At 45.6% G+C, this 19,481-nt stretch overlaps 1 protein-coding gene across 1 annotated transcript in view; it reads right to left on the bottom strand.

The window, feature by feature from the left end:
- nos1 (nitric oxide synthase 1 (neuronal)) overlaps window positions 1-19,481 on the bottom strand; it is an 85,614-nt gene that overhangs the window by 55,483 nt on the left and 10,650 nt on the right. Inside the window, exons 3-5 of the mRNA XM_079517140.1 lie at window positions 15,961-16,087; window positions 9,838-9,945; window positions 69-211 (exon numbers count right to left, since the gene is read on the bottom strand). Of these exons, the coding sequence (XP_079373266.1) occupies window positions 69-211; window positions 9,838-9,945; window positions 15,961-16,087 (378 nt within the window). The remainder of the gene's footprint in view (window positions 1-68; window positions 212-9,837; window positions 9,946-15,960; window positions 16,088-19,481) is intronic.

Raw genomic sequence — 19,481 nt, 5'->3', positions numbered from 1 at the left:
TCACATTTGTAGAATGGTCCTCAGCTCTATAAAGGGGTTAACGGAGCGGTAGAATGCGTGCTTCTTGCCTTTTAATGGAGGTGAAGTATTGGTTGATGAAGTCCACGGCCAGCGGGAGCACCTCTTCTTTTGTCCGCATGCGGAGACAGACATTTTGCCGAAGGGGCATCAACATTGAACCCCAACACACGTTCTTAGTGCATACAGGCATCTAGTGGAGAGACATCACATTACACATTATTACACACATACAGGCATCTAGTGGAGAGACATCACATTACACATTATTACATACAGGCATCTAGTGGAGAGACATCACATTACACATTATTACACACATACAGGCATCTAGTGGAGAGACATCACATTACACATTATTACATACAGGCATCTAGTGGAGAGACATCACATTACACATTATTACACACATACAGGCATCTAGTGGAGAGACATCACATTACACATTATTCATACATACAGGCATCTAGTGGAGAGACATCACATTACACATTATTACATACATACAGGCATCTAGTGGAGAGACATCACATTACACATTATTACACACATACAGGCATCTAGTGGAGAGACATCACATTACACATTATTACATACAGGCATCTAGTGGAGAGACATCACATTACACATTATTACATCTAGTGGAGAGACATCACATTACACATGATTACATACATACAGGCATCTAGTGGAGAGACATCACATTACACATTATTACACACATACAGGCATCTAGTGGAGAGACATCACATTACACATTATTACATACAGGCATCTAGTGGAGAGACATCACATTACACATTATTACATACAGGCATCTAGTGGAGAGACATCACATTACACATTATTACATCTAGTGGAGAGACATCACATTACACATGATTACATACATACAGGCATCTAGTGGAGAGACATCACATTACACATTATTACACACATACAGGCATCTAGTGGAGAGACATCACATTACACATTATTACATACAGGCATCTAGTGGAGAGACATCACATTACACATTATTACATACAGGCATCTAGTGGAGAGACATCACATTACACATTATTACATACATACAGGCATCTAGTGGAGAGACATCACATTACACATTATTACATACATACAGGCATCTAGTGGAGAGACATCACATTACACATTATTACACACATACAGGCATCTAGTGGAGAGACATCACATTACACATTATTACATACATACAGGCATCTAGTGGAGAGACATCACATTACACATTATTACATACATACAGGCATCTAGTGGAGAGACATCACATTACACATTATTACATGCATACAGGCATCTAGTGGAGAGACATCACATTACACATTATTACACACATACAGGCATCTAGTGGAGAGACATCACATTACACATTATTACATACAGGCATCTAGTGGAGAGACATCACATTACACATTATTACACACATACAGGCATCTAGTGGAGAGACATCACATTACACATTATTACATACATACAGGCATCTAGTGGAGAGACATCACATTACACATTATTACATACAGGCATCTAGTGGAGAGACATCACATTACACATTATTACATACAGGCATCTAGTGGAGAGACATCACATTACACATTATTACATACATACAGGCATCTAGTGGAGAGACATCACATTACACATTATTACATGCATACAGGCATCTAGTGGAGAGACATCACATTACACATTATTACATACAGGCATCTAGTGGAGAGACATCACATTACACATTATTACATACATACAGGCATCTAGTGGAGAGACATCACATTACACATTATTACACACATACAGGCATCTAGTGGAGAGACATCACATTACACATTATTACACACATACAGGCATCTAGTGGAGAGACATCACATTACACATTATTACACACATACAGGCATCTAGTGGAGAGACATCACATTACACATTATTACATACATACAGGCATCTAGTGGAGAGACATCACATTACACATTATTACACACATACAGGCATCTAGTGGAGAGACATCACATTACACATTATTACACACATACAGGCATCTAGTGGAGAGACATCACATTACACATTATTCATACAGGCATCTAGTGGAGAGACATCACATTACACATTATTACATGCATACAGGCATCTAGTGGAGAGACATCACATTACACATTATTACATACATACAGGCATCTAGTGGAGAGACATCACATTACACATTATTACATACATACAGGCATCTAGTGGAGAGACATCACATTACACATTATTACATGCATACAGGCATCTAGTGGAGAGACATCACATTACATTATTACATACAGGCATCTAGTGGAGAGACATCACATCACACATTATTACATACATACAGGCATCTAGTGGAGAGACATCACATCACACATTATTACATACAGGCATCTAGTGGAGAGACATCACATTACACATTATTACATACATACAGGCATCTAGTGGAGAGACATCACATTACACATTATTCATACATACAGGCATCTAGTGGAGAGACATCACATTACACATTATTACATACATACAGGCATCTAGTGGAGAGACATCACATTACACATTATTACATACATACAGGCATCTAGTGGAGAGACAACACATTACACATTATTACATACATACAGGCATCTAGTGGAGAGACATCACATTACACATTATTCATACAGGCATCTAGTGGAGAGACATCACATTACACATTATTACATACATACAGGCATCTAGTGGAGAGACATCACATTACACATTATTACACACATACAGGCATCTAGTGGAGAGACATCACATTACACATTATTACACACATACAGGCATCTAGTGGAGAGACATCACATTACACATTATTACATACATACAGGCATCTAGTGGAGAGACATCACATTACACATTATTACATACATACAGGCATCTAGTGGAGAGACATCACATTACACATTATTACATACATACAGGCATCTAGTGGAGAGACATCACATTACACATTATTACATACATACAGGCATCTAGTGGAGAGACATCACATTACACATTATTACACACATACAGGCATCTAGTGGAGAGACATCACATTACACATTATTACACACATACAGGCATCTAGTGGAGAGACATCACATTACACATTATTACATACATACAGGCATCTAGTGGAGAGACATCACATTACACATGATTACATACATACAGGCATCTAGTGGAGAGACATCACATTACACATTATTACATACATACAGGCATCTAGTGGAGAGACATCACATTACACATTATTACATACATACAGGCATCTAGTGGAGAGACATCACATTACACATGATTACATACATACATGCATCTAGTGGAGAGACATCACATTACACATTATTACATACATACAGGCATCTAGTGGAGAGACATCACATTACACATTATTACACACATACAGGCATCTAGTGGAGAGACATCACATTACACATGATTACATACATACAGGCATCTAGTGGAGAGACATCACATTACACATTATTACACACATACAGGCATCTAGTGGAGAGACAACACATTACACATTATTACATACATACAGGCATCTAGTGGAGAGACATCACATTACACATTATTAAATACATACAGGCATCTAGTGGAGAGACATCACATTACACATTATTACATACATACAGGCATCTAGTGGAGAGACATCACATTACACATTATTACATACATACAGGCATCTAGTGGAGAGACATCACATTACACATTATTACATACAGGCATCTAGTGGAGAGACATCACATTACACATTATTACATACAGGCATCTAGTGGAGAGACATCACATTACACATTATTACATACAGGCATCTAGTGGAGAGACATCACATTACACATTATTACATACATACAGGCATCTAGTGGAGAGACATCACATTACACATTATTACATACATACAGGCATCTAGTGGAGAGACATCACATTACACATTATTACACACATACAGGCATCTAGTGGAGAGACATCACATTACACATTATTACACACATACAGGCATCTAGTGGAGAGACATCACATTACACATTATTACACACATACAGGCATCTAGTGGAGAGACATCACATTACACATTATTACATACAAACAGGCATCTAGTGGAGAGACATCACATTACACATTATTACATACATACAGGCATCTAGTGGAGAGACATCACATTACACATTATTACACACATACAGGCATCTAGTGGAGAGACATCACATTACACATTATTACACACATACAGGCATCTAGTGGAGAGACATCACATTACACATTATTACACACATACAGGCATCTAGTGGAGAGACATCACATTACACATTATTACATACATACAGGCATCTAGTGGAGAGACATCACATTACACATTATTCCATACAGGCATCTAGTGGAGAGACATCACATCACACATTATTACATACAGGCATCTAGTGGAGAGACATCACATTACACATTATTACATACAGGCATCTAGTGGAGAGACATCACATTACACATGAGTACATACATACAGGCATCTAGTGGAGAGACATCACATTACACATTATTAAATACATACAGGCATCTAGTGGAGAGACATCACATTACACATGAGTACATACATACAGGCATCTAGTGGAGAGACATCACATTACACATGATTACATACATACAGGCATCTAGTGGAGAGACATCACATTACACATTATTACATACATACAGGCATCTAGTGGAGAGACATCACATTACACATTATTCCATCTTTCATAAACATCATCACGTTACACTACAGAGGTGAATATTCTAACCTGACTCCGCCAAATGGGGCAGCAGAGAGTACACTGGGTTGCCCTCCTCCTGCTCCCATCTGGGAACTGGCCAATCAGCGGCAGCTAGAGGCGGGATCAAGGCATACACAGTGCTGCCTTGATCCCGCCTCTAGCTGCCGCTGATTGGCCAGGCCGTTTTGTGGCCGGAGCATCAAGTCTGCCTGAGAGTTCCCAGATGGGAGCAGGAGGGGGGGAACCCAGTGTATTCTCTGCTGCCCCATCTGGCGGAGTCAGGTTAGAATATTCTGTCTTTCATAGAGAAATACATTATACATTACAAGGTACAAAGTACAAGGTACTCGAATACTTTACTTCAGTGAAAGTATCAATACAACATTGTAAAAAATACAACTTAAGAGTCTGTTATTAAAAATTCCCTAGAGTAAAAGTTCAAAGGTTTTGGCATAAAAATATAAATACCAAAAGTACAAAGTATTCATTATGCAGAATGTCCCATTTTCACAAGTTTTCAGAGATCCAGTATATGTCATTTTACACTTGGTTGCATGCTGAAAATAGCCGATCTACAAGCTCACAGCGCGCCGCGTTGCGACGCGTTGTGAGCTTGTAGATCGGCTATTTTCAAATAGCACTCATTACGACGGCATCAAGGCCCGCCAAAATACACTGTAGTCGACTAAATCAACTGTAGATTTAGTCGACTAAAATCGTATGATATTTAGTCGACTAAAACTAGAGTAAAATGTGACTAAATGAAAACTATTCAAGAGACTATGACTAAAACTAAAATGGAAATGTGCTGCCAAAAACAACACCGATCGGTATACCCCCTCGTTGCACAGAGTCTGGATACATGGCTGAACAAGAAGTGGTTTAGCGGACGGACATGATGTGAGTGGAACATCGCTCAAAAGCTGAGAGTGAACGTGTGTGGTCGTCACATATACCCCAAAAATTATTAGAGTTGAAATAAGCTGTCACTTTGGTTCGCTGTAAATGCCCTCATTGGCACACAGACAGAGGGATCGAATGAGTGACGCAACCAGTAGACGACAGGAACAGTAGCGCTAGGCATCAGGCCACAACGGAAATTTGACAATAACCCCTGTGTGTCCGTCTCGTCTGCTAACATTGTCTCGTCACGTTACGCTTAACCACCCACTCACACTGTCTAAACAGTCAGGCCACCGATCCCAGTCTGCAATAAATGTCCCCTGGTGCCCCCCCCCCAACACCCCCCCCTTTTCTACAAGCCATCCAGCCATTCAACCAACGGAAGTTTGCTGCCAATGCAGGCGCCACAAATAGAAAGAGATGGAGGGGGAAAACAGAGAGAGAGAGAGAGAGAGAGAGAGAGAGAGAGAGAGAGAGAGAGAGAGAGAGAGAGAGAGAGAGAGATGAGAGAGAGACAGAGAGAGAGAGAGAGAGAGAGAGAGAGAGAGAGAGAGAGAGAGACAGAGACAGAGACAGAGAGAGAGAGAGAGAGAGAGAGAGAGAGAGAGAGAGAGAGAGAGAGAGAGAGAGAGAGAGAGACAGAGAGAGATGAAGGGAAATCGATAAAGACAACACGAGGCTGAAGAAAGGTAATTGACAGAGGTATAGAGGTAATTGACAGAGGTATAGAGGTAATTGACAGAGGTATAGAGGTAATTGACAGAGGTATAGAGGTAATTGACAGAGGTATAGAGGTAATTGACAGAGGTATAGAGGTAATTGACAGAGGTATAGAGGTAATTGACAGAGGTATAGAGGTAATTGACAGAGGCATAGAGGTAATTGACAGAGGCATAGAGGTAATTGACAGAGGCATAGAGGTAATTGACGGAGGTATAGAGGTAATTGACGGAGGTATAGAGGTAATTGACGGAGGTATAGAGGTAATTGACGGAGGTATAGAGGTAATTGACAGAGGTATAGAGGTAATTGACGGAGGTATAGAGGTAATTGACGGAGGTATAGAGGTAATTGACGGAGGTATAGAGGTAATTGACGGAGGTATAGAGGTAATTGACAGAGGTATAGAGGTAATTGACAGAGGTATAGAGGTCATTGACAGAGGTATAGAGGTCATTGACAGAGGTATAGAGGTAATTGACAGAGGTATAGAGGTAATTGACAGAGGTATAGAGGTAATTGACAGAGGTATAGAGGTAATTGACGGAGGTATAGAGGTAATTGACGGAGGTATAGAGGTAATTGACGGAGGTATAGAGGTAATTGACGGAGGTATAGAGGTAATTGACAGAGGTATAGAGGTAATTGACAGAGGTATAGAGGTAACTGACAGAGGTATAGAGGTAACTGACAGAGGTATAGAGGTAATTGACAGAGGTATAGAGGTAATTGACAGAGGTATAGAGGTAATTGACAGAGGTATAGAGGTAATTGACAGAGGTATAGAGGTAATTGACGGAGGTATAGAGGTAATTGACAGAGGTATAGAGGTAATTGACAGAGGTATAGAGGTCATTGACGGAGGTATAGAGGTAATTGACAGAGGTATAGAGGTAATTGACAGAGGTATAGAGGTAATTGACGGAGGTATAGAGGTAATTGACAGAGGTATAGAGGTAATTGACAGAGGTATAGAGGTAATTGACAGAGGTATAGAGGTAATTGACGGAGGTATAGAGGTAATTGACAGAGGTATAGAGGTAATTGACAGAGGTATAGAGGCCAGGCCACAAGGCAACAAGGTTGAAAACAACGATGCGACAACAAGAAAAGTCACGCGAGAAGGAGTATAGTGGTGAGTGAATTAAAAACTGGAGGCGGGCGGGAGGGAGTAGCTAGTAGTTAAAAATAAAACACATCCGCTCATCCTCACACTGCCGCGGGGCATTCATAGCAGCCCAGCTGTCCTTTTTGAGAAAAGAAGACGCATCATCCAACCAATACGGCATGAGTCGTATCTGTGATGTGACACATCTACAGACGTTGTTACAAGCCATTCACTATGATGTTCATCACAACAGCCCCGTCCGATAAGTCACCGAGTTAATTAAGGCTGCCTGTCCGTGGGCGGTCGTGGCGCCACTCGGGGGGAGGAGGAGGAGGGTTGCCTTAACCCATTCTGGGCGGGAACACCTTTTGGTGTTTTAAAGCATTATGTTATACTTTAGCTATTGAAAAATAGCAGATCTACAAGCTCATATCGCGGCACCGAGTCTGCTATTTTTTGAAAAATCTTGAAAATTACTATATATTCTTTCAGAGCGAACAACATATTTTGAGATGGGGGTTGGCGGACAATTACATATATTTTTTTAGGGTCCTGAAATTGTCACTGTCGGGATTTAGAAGACATTGTAGAATCGTTCCCAGGTCAAAATGGGTTAATGTGCTCGTTCTGAACTTTCGGTCAGTTACAACAGATAATCAAGTCACTTATTTGTTTAATCAATTCCAATTTCACTTGTTTATCCTGTTCTCTCTCTTGATTGGATACAAGTGACATCCTGACCTGAAAACATTTGTTCTGTTTAATAAAGAGGTAGAGATATGGGGGTCCTATTTTTGTCAGTGCTAATGAACCCCTTATCCCTAAACTTCTTTGCCTTTATTTGCCTTTTAGCACTGACATAAATATATGGTGGACTCCTGTTATTGCCCAGACACTAGCAATGGTTGCTATGGGAAACTAAAGTTTTAAATATAATTGCAGTGGAGTCAAAGTAAAACAGATAGTATAGAAGTATAGTACTGAGGTATTGAAAATTGAAAATACTCCCGTAAAGTAATGAAATTCCTTGAGCAAATGTACTTAGTTAGCCTATACTTTACACCTCCACTGCAAAGGGTGTCGCATACAGTGTTGTTTTTGGCAGCACATTTTGATTTTAGTTTTAGTCGTAGTCTTTTGAATAGTTTTCACTTAGTTTCAGTCACATTTTAGTCACCTGGGATGTTTTAGTGTTAGTCTAGTTTTAGTCGACTAAATATCATAAGATTTTAGTCGACTAAATCTACAGTTGATTTAGTCGACTAAAATGTGTTCTGGTGGGCCTTGATGCAGTCGTAATGGCTGTTTTTACACTGACTTATACTGGATCGCTTGTCCACTAGTCCCTTCCTGAAATTTTAGTCTAGTTTTTATTTGTTGACGAAATTGTCAGTGTATTTAGTCTTAGTGTTAGTCATCATAGCTTAGTTTTCATTTAGTTTCCATTTAGTTTTCGTCAGTGGAAAAAGGTAGTCGACGAAAAGTTTTCGTCTTAGTTTCAGTCGACGAAAACAACACCGGTCGCATACACCTTCGTAAAACGCTGCGTACGACGACCAGTTGGGAAGATGAAGTATCCTGAACATCGTCACCACAGATCGAGATGCAAGAGAATAAATTCACCTATTTTATATTTTTGTGGCATGAACGCTCAGACGTGTAGCCATTCGACACTTTGTTGTGCAAAAGCATATAAACTGACCTTTATACACGGCCCTGGCCCTGCATGGGTAGGCCACCCGACCTGGCAAAGACATGCACTCGGCAACAATGTCATTATGTCACTTTGCAGTTTGTAGTAATAACTAATAATCTCACCTCGGTGCAGCTGTGGTGGAGGACATCACTGTACGTATTCCCAGTATCCCAGTTCTTAGTAATAACCTCACCTCGGTGCAGCTGTGGTGGAGGACATCACTGTACGTATTCCCAGTATCCCAGTTCTTAGTAATAACCTCACCTCGGTGCAGCTGTGGTGGAGGACATCACTGTACGTATTAATAACCTCACCTCGGTGCAGCTGTGGTGGAGGACATCACTGTACGTATTCCCAGTATCCCAGTAATAACCTCACCTCGGTGCAGCTGTGGTGGAGGACATCACTGTACGTATTATAATCTCACCTCGGTGCAGCTGTGGTGGAGGACATCACTGTACGTATTCCCAGTATCCCAGTAATAACCTCACCTCGGTGCAGCTGTGGTGGAGGACATCACTGTACGTATTCCCAGTATCCCAGTAATAACCTCACCTCGGTGCAGCTGTGGTGGAGGACATCACTGTACGTATTAATAACCTCACCTCGGTGCAGCTGTGGTGGAGGACATCACTGTACGTATTCCCAGTATCCCAGTTCTTGATCTTCAGGAATTTGGGCTCTTTGTCTTTGGATTCTTTGGACTCTGCGTGCTGCAAGGGAGGAAGGAAACATAGTCTGTTATTAAACATTCCCTTGAGTAAAAGTACCAAAAGTACAAAGTATTCATTATGCAGAATGTCCCATTTTCACAAGTTTTCAGTGATCCAGTATATGTTATTTTACACTTGGTTGCATGCTGAAAATAGGCGATCTACACGGCGGCCATGTTGGCATTTTGCATTGAAAAAGCAGGGTGGAAACGGGGTGGCATTTCATGAACCTAATGGCAAGATGGCCGCCATGCCAATATGGTCTATAGAGCGTCACAGTCCCGCCCCCTCGAGAGACCTGGGAAATAATTCCCCGTTAATTTTCCTCATAGACTTTTCAAAAAGTATTTATTTAAAGACGTTTACGCTGAGGAAAAAGCCAACTCGAGTTGTGACAAATCATGACAATAAACACAATGTTTTTGTCCGAACAAATAATTAGAAAGAAGAAAAAAAACACAAAAATATTGTGTTTGTTGTCATGATTTGTCACAACTCGAGTAGGCTTTGTACGACGCTTAAAAGGTCTTTAAATTAATACTTTTTGAAATGTCTATGGGGAAAATGCATTGGGAATTATTTCCACACACACACACACACACACACACACACACACACACACACACACACACACACACACACACACACACACACACACACACACACACACACACACACACACACACACACACACACAGAGCATTCTCTCTCCTCTCTCCTCTCACTTCAAGAGAAAGGTATCATTAACAGTGGGCTGGCTGATTGCCTTGCCAATATGGTGGCAATTGACTGATGAATGCTTGCAATTAAGCTACACAGTCAATTGTTCGGATTGTGCTCTTCATGAAGAAAAAGGCCCATTGTGATGATTGTGATCGCCAAACCTCAGAAAGAATCAATCCCACGCCTCACAAACCCGCCTCATCTATAATGGTGCAGAGAGTTTTACTGCAGAGGGGGGGCGCCGTCGAACAACAGAGACAAGATTGTGGCACGTGTTGAAGAAATGACGCAAATTGGACGTGCAACCTGCACGTCCAATTGATTCTCATCGGCATTCCTTTGTCCTAGACAGGAACGGCGCCCGTATGAAGGGATCTTGATTCTGCACTTAACCCTTTTTGGGCGGGAACCCTTTTTGGTGTTGTTTAAGCATTATGTTATGCTTTAGCTATTGAAAAATAGCAGATCTACAAGCTCATAGCGCGGCACCGAGTGCCGCGCTACGAGCTTGTAGGTCTGCTATTTTTGAAAAATCGTGAAAACGTCGCGCAAATCTTTGAATATATGTGACCAGGTCTGGCAAATAGGCCCTCATCTCGACCAGAGTAATTTGTGCCGTTTTACCCAAAACTGAGAAAATCCCCTTTGAACGTTCACAACATCTTTCAGAGCGAACGTTTTTAACTCATCTTTGCTTCTGGGGAGGGTCCCTGGAACAAACATATTTTCAAATGGGGGTTGGCGGGCCAATTACATATCATTTTTGGGGGTCCTTGACATGAAATATTGAGCACCACTGATACAGAAACATGAGGTATTTCAGAAAACTGTCAGGATTTAGTCAGAAGACATTTGTAGAATCGAGCTCAAGATCTAAAGGGGATAATGAGAAAGTGAAACGTGCTCTTTCAGGTTCCAGCAGCGAAGCCCCCGCGGGCTGCGGAGCTCAGAGGGGTCAAACCACAATGTCCATGACCATGATGCTCACAGTCATGATCAGAGACCATTGTGTGTCATGAAGAGGGGCACGGGCTCGGTGGCACAGTCGGTAGTGCCGTCACCTCACAGCTAGAAGGTCCTGGGTTCGATTCCCGCTGGGGACGCTGTGGGCACTGCATGGGGGCGTCTTCCCTCCTCCGCGTCATCAGTGCCCATACCCGAGGCGGGGTTGGTGAAAGGGCATTTCTGTGTGGAGTTTGCATTTTCTCCCCGTGTCACCTAGGGTAGGTACCCTCACATGTTCCCCCCGTGTCCCCTAGGGTAGGTACCCTCACATGTTCTCCCCGTGTCCCCTACGGTAGGTACCCTCACATGTTCCCCCCGTGTCCCCTAGGGTAGGTACCCTCAAATGTTCTCCCCGTGTCCCCTAGGGTAGGTACCCTCACATGTTCTCCCCGTGTCCCCTAGGGTAGGTACCCTCACATGTTCTCCCCGTGTCCCCTAGGGTAGGTACCCTCACATGTTCTCCCCGTGTCCCCTAGGGTAGGTACCCTCACATGTTCCCCCCGTGTCCCCTAGGGTAGGTACCCTCACATGTTCTCCCCGTGTCCCCTAGGGTAGGTACCCTCACATGTTCTCCCCGTGTCCCCTACGGTAGGTACCCTCACATGTTCCCCCCGTGTCCCCTAGGGTAGGTACCCTCAAATGTTCTCCCCGTGTCCCCTAGGGTAGGTACCCTCACATGTTCTCCCCGTGTCCCCTAGGGTAGGTACCCTCACATGTTCCCCCCGTGTCCCCTAGGGTAGGTACCCTCACATGTTCCCCCCGTGTCCCCTAGGGTAGGTACCCTCACATGTTCTCCCCGTGTCCCCTAGGGTAGGTACCCTCACATGTTCTCCCCGTGCCCCCTAGGGTAGGTACCCTCACATGTTCTCCCCGTGTCCCCTAGGGTATAGGTACCCTCACATGTTCTCCCCGTGTCCCCTAGGGTAGGTACCCTCACAAAAAACATGCAGTAATCCTGGTCTCTAAACTGCCTCCCCCTGGCCAGCCGGGGCGCCTGATGGAGGGGAAAGGAACTGGTCGGAATAACGTGTTCCTTCCACGCGCTACGTTCGACCGGGGAAACTCTCCCCCGTCAGGTGTAAAGAAGCAGCTTGGACTGCATAGAAGGAAGCATGAGGTCAGTTCGCTGCACCCCCAGGTTGGCAGAGGAAGTGTAGCGCCCAGGATTACATTAGATAATTGACACTGGGTGAAAAAATGGGTTACAAAATCGTGGGATAAAAGTTATTAAAAAAATAAAAAATAAAGAGGGGCCATAATCCTCAGGCAACCAACCGTAACATGTGGACAAAAAAACACACTGGTGTGAAGTGAGGGGTGCCTGGTAACATTGAAATGAAGCATCATTTTGACTTTTAGAAGCCTGCACATATTGTTTAATTCGTTGCAGATTACACGTCACGAGTCTACGAGACATGAATTTGCAGTGTGTTCACTTCTGTGGTCTCTAACATTACACCTAGCTACATGTTTAAGCATTTATTTCATATTTACATGTCGATTTCAGCTCTGACACCTATTTCAGACATGCTCTAGTATGTGAAGAGTCTGCCTGTGGTAATAACTCACTTTGAAAAAATAAATAAAACAAATAAAAGGTTTTTCTCCTCTGGTGAAAAGCTGGAATTTGCGCGATGGCAGTCTCTCAGTCAAATCTGGTCACATATATATCAGTGCTCTAAACATTTAAAGTCCATAGACGTGGCTGCCATATGAAATAATTTCAAAGGTCAGGCAGTGGAGGAGGGGCTATATACTGTACTAGTGCCCTTCAATAACCATACAAGTAAGAGGAGAAAGAGTGACAGAAAGGGAGATGGAAGGTAAACTGAAAAAGTTTTAAAAATTTCAGAACATTAATTAAACTCTAACAGATGGTTTGTCTGTCTCCTTGAGTCTTATTCAGCAACAATGGAGCCGTATGGAGGAGGAGGTGGGAACTGTCTGGCACGGTAGCCTGTTCTCTGATCCTGAATGGATCATCAAAGGTGTCTGAGAACATTCTGCACTATAGGGAACGGGCAGTGACGCTACACTTAAGATTTGGGCTTAAAGGGGAATTCCGCAGTAGCCGGTTTTTTTGTGGAAGGAACACGTTATTCCAACCAGTTCCTTTCCCCTCCATCAGGCGCCCCGGCTGGCCAGGGGGAGGCAGTTTAGAGACCAGGATTACTGCATGTTTTTTGTGAGGGTACCTACCCTAGGGGACACGGGGAGAACACGCAAACTCCACACAGAAAGGCCCTTTCGCCAACCCCGCCTTACGCTTCCGTATTTATAACTGTGGTCACACAGTGATGCTGGGAAATGACGACCGGAACTATGTCACCCTGAGCGAGTTTCTGTCCTGGTGCCCGTTCCCTAGTCCCTTGGTTCCCTAGTCCCTTGGTTCCCTAGTCCCTAGTCCCTTGGTTCCCTAGTCCCTTGATGAGGTGAGGAAATGTCCTTCTCAGCCAGAGATACTTGCTTTTAATAAACTGAACACTTTGGATGAAACTCTCTGATATAATGCGATTCATAGTAAACTTCCTGGTGATATTTGTCACTGTGTTCCAAATTGTTTCCATGTCAGAACGTTGTAGTGTATAGTCGATAACCCAAAGCTCGGCAAAATGGGCCAATACAGTTAAGTGCTGATGTCGTCTAGCAAAAAAGAACAGCGGGTAATCTACTTGTGAGTCAGAATGGCGTATACTCAGAACACACCGTGAGTACCGTATGTCACCCTCCCCCCCAATACCCCACCCCCCACCCACACCCCGCAGGTCTCATGGACTCTGGATCATTTCAAGAGGTCCGTGGCAGATAGGGAGAGAAGGATCAGCGACCGCAGCTGCACGCATTCATTAGCCCCCTTGAAATGGTTTCGCCCCATCCGCTCGCTGCGGTTGACGGGGGCTTGAGCGGCGACACAAGTGGGTGGAGGACATGGATTGGACCATGTGCAGATTACAACACTATATCCCCAGAACAGGCACTCCAGCATGTCACCAGACCCCCACGTATGATGAAGGGGGCATAAGCTGGATTTAACGTGCCATCGGCTAGCTGCCGCCGGAATCATGTAATGCAGAAGTGATGGGATCTTAAGCGTGGGCTTTATTTCCGTGTTCTCACATGATGATACGTTGACGTGCAATCACAGCAGCTGAGGTTTGAGCCCAAGAGAGGGACAATAGTATATGCATTATGGACCTGGTATACGTTTAACCCATTTTGGGCGGGAACCCCTTTTGGTGTTTTAACTATTGAAAAATAGCAGATCTACAAGCTCATAGCGCGGCACCGAGTGCCGCGCTATGAACTTGTAGGTCTGCTATTTTTGAAACATCGTGAAAATGTGCCTCAAATCTTTGAATATATATTATTACAGACTTACAGAGTGAACATTTTAACTCAAATCTTTGATTCTGGGGGGGTCCCTGGAAGAACATATTTTCAGATGGGGGGGCGGAGGCATATTACATATAATTTTTGGGGTCCTTGACATGAAATATTGAGAACCACTGATACAGAAACATGAGGTTTTTCAGAAAACTGTCAGGATTTTGAAGACATTTTTTTAAATTTCGACGTCAGGCCTAAATGAGTTAAAGAGGCACAAAGGCAGAGATAGACATGGGTACACATGCATTATAGAGCTACATGTCTGGATTGACCTGTCAGACAGCAAGCATTTGAAGTGGCCAATCACATGCCACGCAGAGAAGTAGAGTGAAGAACATGGCTCAAATTATCAACCTATACATGCACTGACACCACGGCGCGTAATCAGCGCCTCAAACTGTGACTCCGCCCACCCCCGGGGGAAGTTGTGATTTGCTCTCGTTTACTGCAATGCAATTTGCGGCATTTTAAAACAATATTGAGCAGAGTAGCGATTATCAAACGTATTTGCAATGCCATACGACAAGGCACGCTACCTCAGCAAGTTAGATAGCATCGGCATTGATGTTTGTCCGTATGTGATTAAGGATTGGACCAAGTTGCATTGGCAGCCATAGAAAATTCTTACCCCAGGCTAAAACTGGATGTGACGTTTTTGGGCGTTCCTGTCTAGCGTGGCGTCAGTGTATAGGAGAGTACAGATGTGAGGACTTGAGCATTCACATTTAGGGTTAGTAAACTAAACAAATTTTAAGTTTAGTTAATTGAGGCTTTATTTAAAAGAAAAGAAAACTAACTGAAACTGTAGTGTGTTTACGAAACACGCACAGCACACTCAGCAGACACAAGAAAGAAAAGGTATTCCAACAGAAGGGTTTTCATTGTGGTTCTGGTTCCTACCGTGTCACTCTCTGCAAGTTGGGACGCCGTGTTCTCTGTCGGCATGTTGTCCTTCTTTGGGTCCTCACCTGCCCCGGTATTATCTGACACCTGCTGGGGTGGCGTGTCGTTTCCCACGATCAGGTCCCTGAAAGTCAAAGACAGGCCCACTGTCAGAGGTGTGTGTGTGTGTGTGTGTGTGTGTGTGTTTGTGTGCGTGCGTGCGTGCGTGCGTGCGTGCAATGTACTGTAGCAGTGTAGCTTATCGTTGCTGTCAGGCAAAAAAAAATCTCTCCATATTTTAACTTTTCGTATTTTTCCGTAAAATAATCGTCGTACTTGATCATACTACGGCATCACACGACTCACGCATGAAAACGTAGCAGACAGGCAAGCAGCGGACTGACCTCATGCCTCCTTCTATGCATGAGGAGTCCAAGCTGCTTCTTTTCACCTGACAGGGGAGAGTTTCCCCGGCCGGACGTAGCGTGTACACCCACGGACACCCACGGACACCTACAGTAGCGTCCCTACACCCACGGACACCTACAGTAGCGTTCCTACACCCACGGACACCTACAGTAGCGTTCCTACACCCACGGACACCTACAGTAGCGTTCCTACACCCACGGACACCCACAGTAGCGTTCCTACACCCACGGACACCTACAGTAGCGTTCCTACACCCACGGACACCCACAGTAGCGTTCCTACACCCACGGACACCCACAGTAGCGTTCCTACACCCACGGACACCCACAGTAGCGTTCCTACACCCACGGACACCCACAGTAGCGTTCCTACACCCACGGACACCCACAGTAGCGTTCCTACACCCACGGACACCCACAGTAACGTTCCTACACCCACGGACACCCACAGTAGCGTTCCTACACCCACGGACACCCACAGTAGCGTTCCTACACCCACGGACACCCACAGTAGCGTTCCTACACCCACGGACACCCACAGTAGCGTTCCTACACCCACGGACACCCACAGTAGCGTTCCTACACCCACGGACACCCACAGTAGCGTTCCTACACCCACGGACACCCACAGTAGCGTTCCTACACCCGCGGACACCTACAGTAGCGTTCCTACACCCGCGGACACCTACAGTAGCGTTCCTACACCCACGGACACCTACAGTAGCGTCCCTACACCCACGGACACCTACAGTAGCGCTCCTACACCCACGGACACCTACAGTAGCGTCCCTACACCCACGGACACCTACAGTAACGTTCCTACACCCACGGACACCTACAGTAGCGTCCCTACACCCACGGATACCTACAGTAGCGTTCCTATACACCCACGGACACCTACAGTAGCGTCCCTACACCCACGGACACCTACAGTAGCATTCCTATACACCCACGGACACCTACAGTAGCGTCCCTACACCCACGGACACCTACAGTAGCGTTCCTACACCCACGGACACCTACAGTAGCGTTCCTACACCCACGGACACCTACAGTAGCGTTCCTACACCCACGGACACCTACAGTAGCGTTCCTACACCCACGGACACCCACAGTAGCGTTCCTACACCCACGGACACCCACAGTAGCGTTCCTACACCCACGGACACCCACAGTAGCGTTCCTACACCCACGGACACCCACAGTAGCGTTCCTACACCCACGGACACCCACAGTAGCGTTCCTACACCCACGGACACCCACAGTAGCGTTCCTACACCCGCGGACACCTACAGTAGCGTTCCTACACCCGCGGACACCTACAGTAGCGTTCCTACACCCACGGACACCTACAGTAGCGTCCCTACACCCACGGACACCTACAGTAGCGCTCCTACACCCACGGACACCTACAGTAGCGTCCCTACACCCACGGACACCTACAGTAACGTTCCTACACCCACGGACACCTACAGTAACGTTCCTACACCCACGGACACCTACAGTAGCGTCCCTACACCCACGGATACCTACAGTAGCGTTCCTATACACCCACGGACACCTACAGTAGCGTCCCTACACCCACGGACACCTACAGTAGCATTCCTATACACCCACGGACACCTACAGTAGCGTCCCTACACCCACGGACACCTACAGTAGCGTTCCTACACCCACGGACACCTACAGTAGCGTTCCTACACCCACGGACACCTACAGTAGCGTTCCTACACCCACGGACACCTACAGTAGCGTTCCTACACCCACGGACACCTACAGTAGCGCTCCTACACCCACGGACACCTACAGTAGCGTTCCTACACCCACGGACACCTACAGTAGCGTTCCTACACCCACGGACACCTACAGTAGCGTTCCTACACCCACGGACACCTACAGTAGCGTTCCTACACCCACGGACACCTACAGTAGCGTTCCTACACCCACGGACACCTACAGTAGCGTTCCTACACCCACGGACACCTACAGTAGCGTCCCTACACCCACGGACACCTACAGTAGCGTTCCTACACCCACGGACACCTACAGTAGCGTTCCTACACCCACGGACACCTACAGTAGCGTTCCTACACCCACGGACACCTACAGTAGCGTTCCTACACCCACGGACACCTACAGTAGCGTTCCTACACCCACGGACACCTACAGTAGCGTTCCTACACCCACGGACACCTACAGTAGCGTTCCTACACCCACGGACACCTACAGTAGCGTTCCTACACCCACGGACACCTACAGTAGCGTTCCTACACCCACGGACACCTACAGTAGCGTTCCTACACCCACGGACACCTACAGTAGCGTTCCTACACCCACGGACACCTACAGTAGCGTTCCTACACCCACGGACACCCACAGTAGCGTTCCTACACCCACGGACACCCACAGTAGCGTTCCTACACCCACGGACACCTACAGTAGCGCTCCTACACCCACGGACACCTACAGTAGCGTCCCTACACCCACGGACACCTACAGTAACGTTCCTACACCCACGGACACCTACAGTAACGTTCCTACACCCACGGACACCTACAGTAGCGTCCCTACACCCACGGACACCTACAGTAGCATTCCTATACACCCACGGACACCTACAGTAGCGTCCCTACACCCACGGACACCTACAGTAGCGTTCCTACACCCACGTACACCTACAGTAGCGTTCCTACACCCACGGACACCTACAGTAGCGTTCCTACACCCACGGACACCTACAGTAGCGTTCCTACACCCACGGACACCTACAGTAGCGCTCCTACACCCACGGACACCTACAGTAGCGTTCCTACACCCACGGACACCTACAGTAGCGTTCCTACACCCACGGACACCTACAGTAGCGTTCCTACACCCACGGACACCTACAGTAGCGTTCCTACACCCACGGACACCTACAGTAGCGTTCCTACACCCACGGACACCTACAGTAGCGTTCCTACACCCACGGACACCTACAGTAGCGTCCCTACACCCACGGACACCTACAGTAGCGTTCCTACACCCACGGACACCTACAGTAGCGTCCCTACACCCACGGACACCTACAGTAGCGTTCCTACACCCACGGACACCTACAGTAGCGTTCCT

This window comes from Electrona antarctica (assembly GCF_951216825.1).
Source record: "Electrona antarctica genome assembly, chromosome: 12".
Taxonomy (NCBI): Eukaryota; Metazoa; Chordata; class Actinopteri; order Myctophiformes; family Myctophidae; genus Electrona; species Electrona antarctica.
Note: the sequence above shows the minus strand (reverse complement) of the source record. Positions and strands in the feature narration are given on the sequence as shown.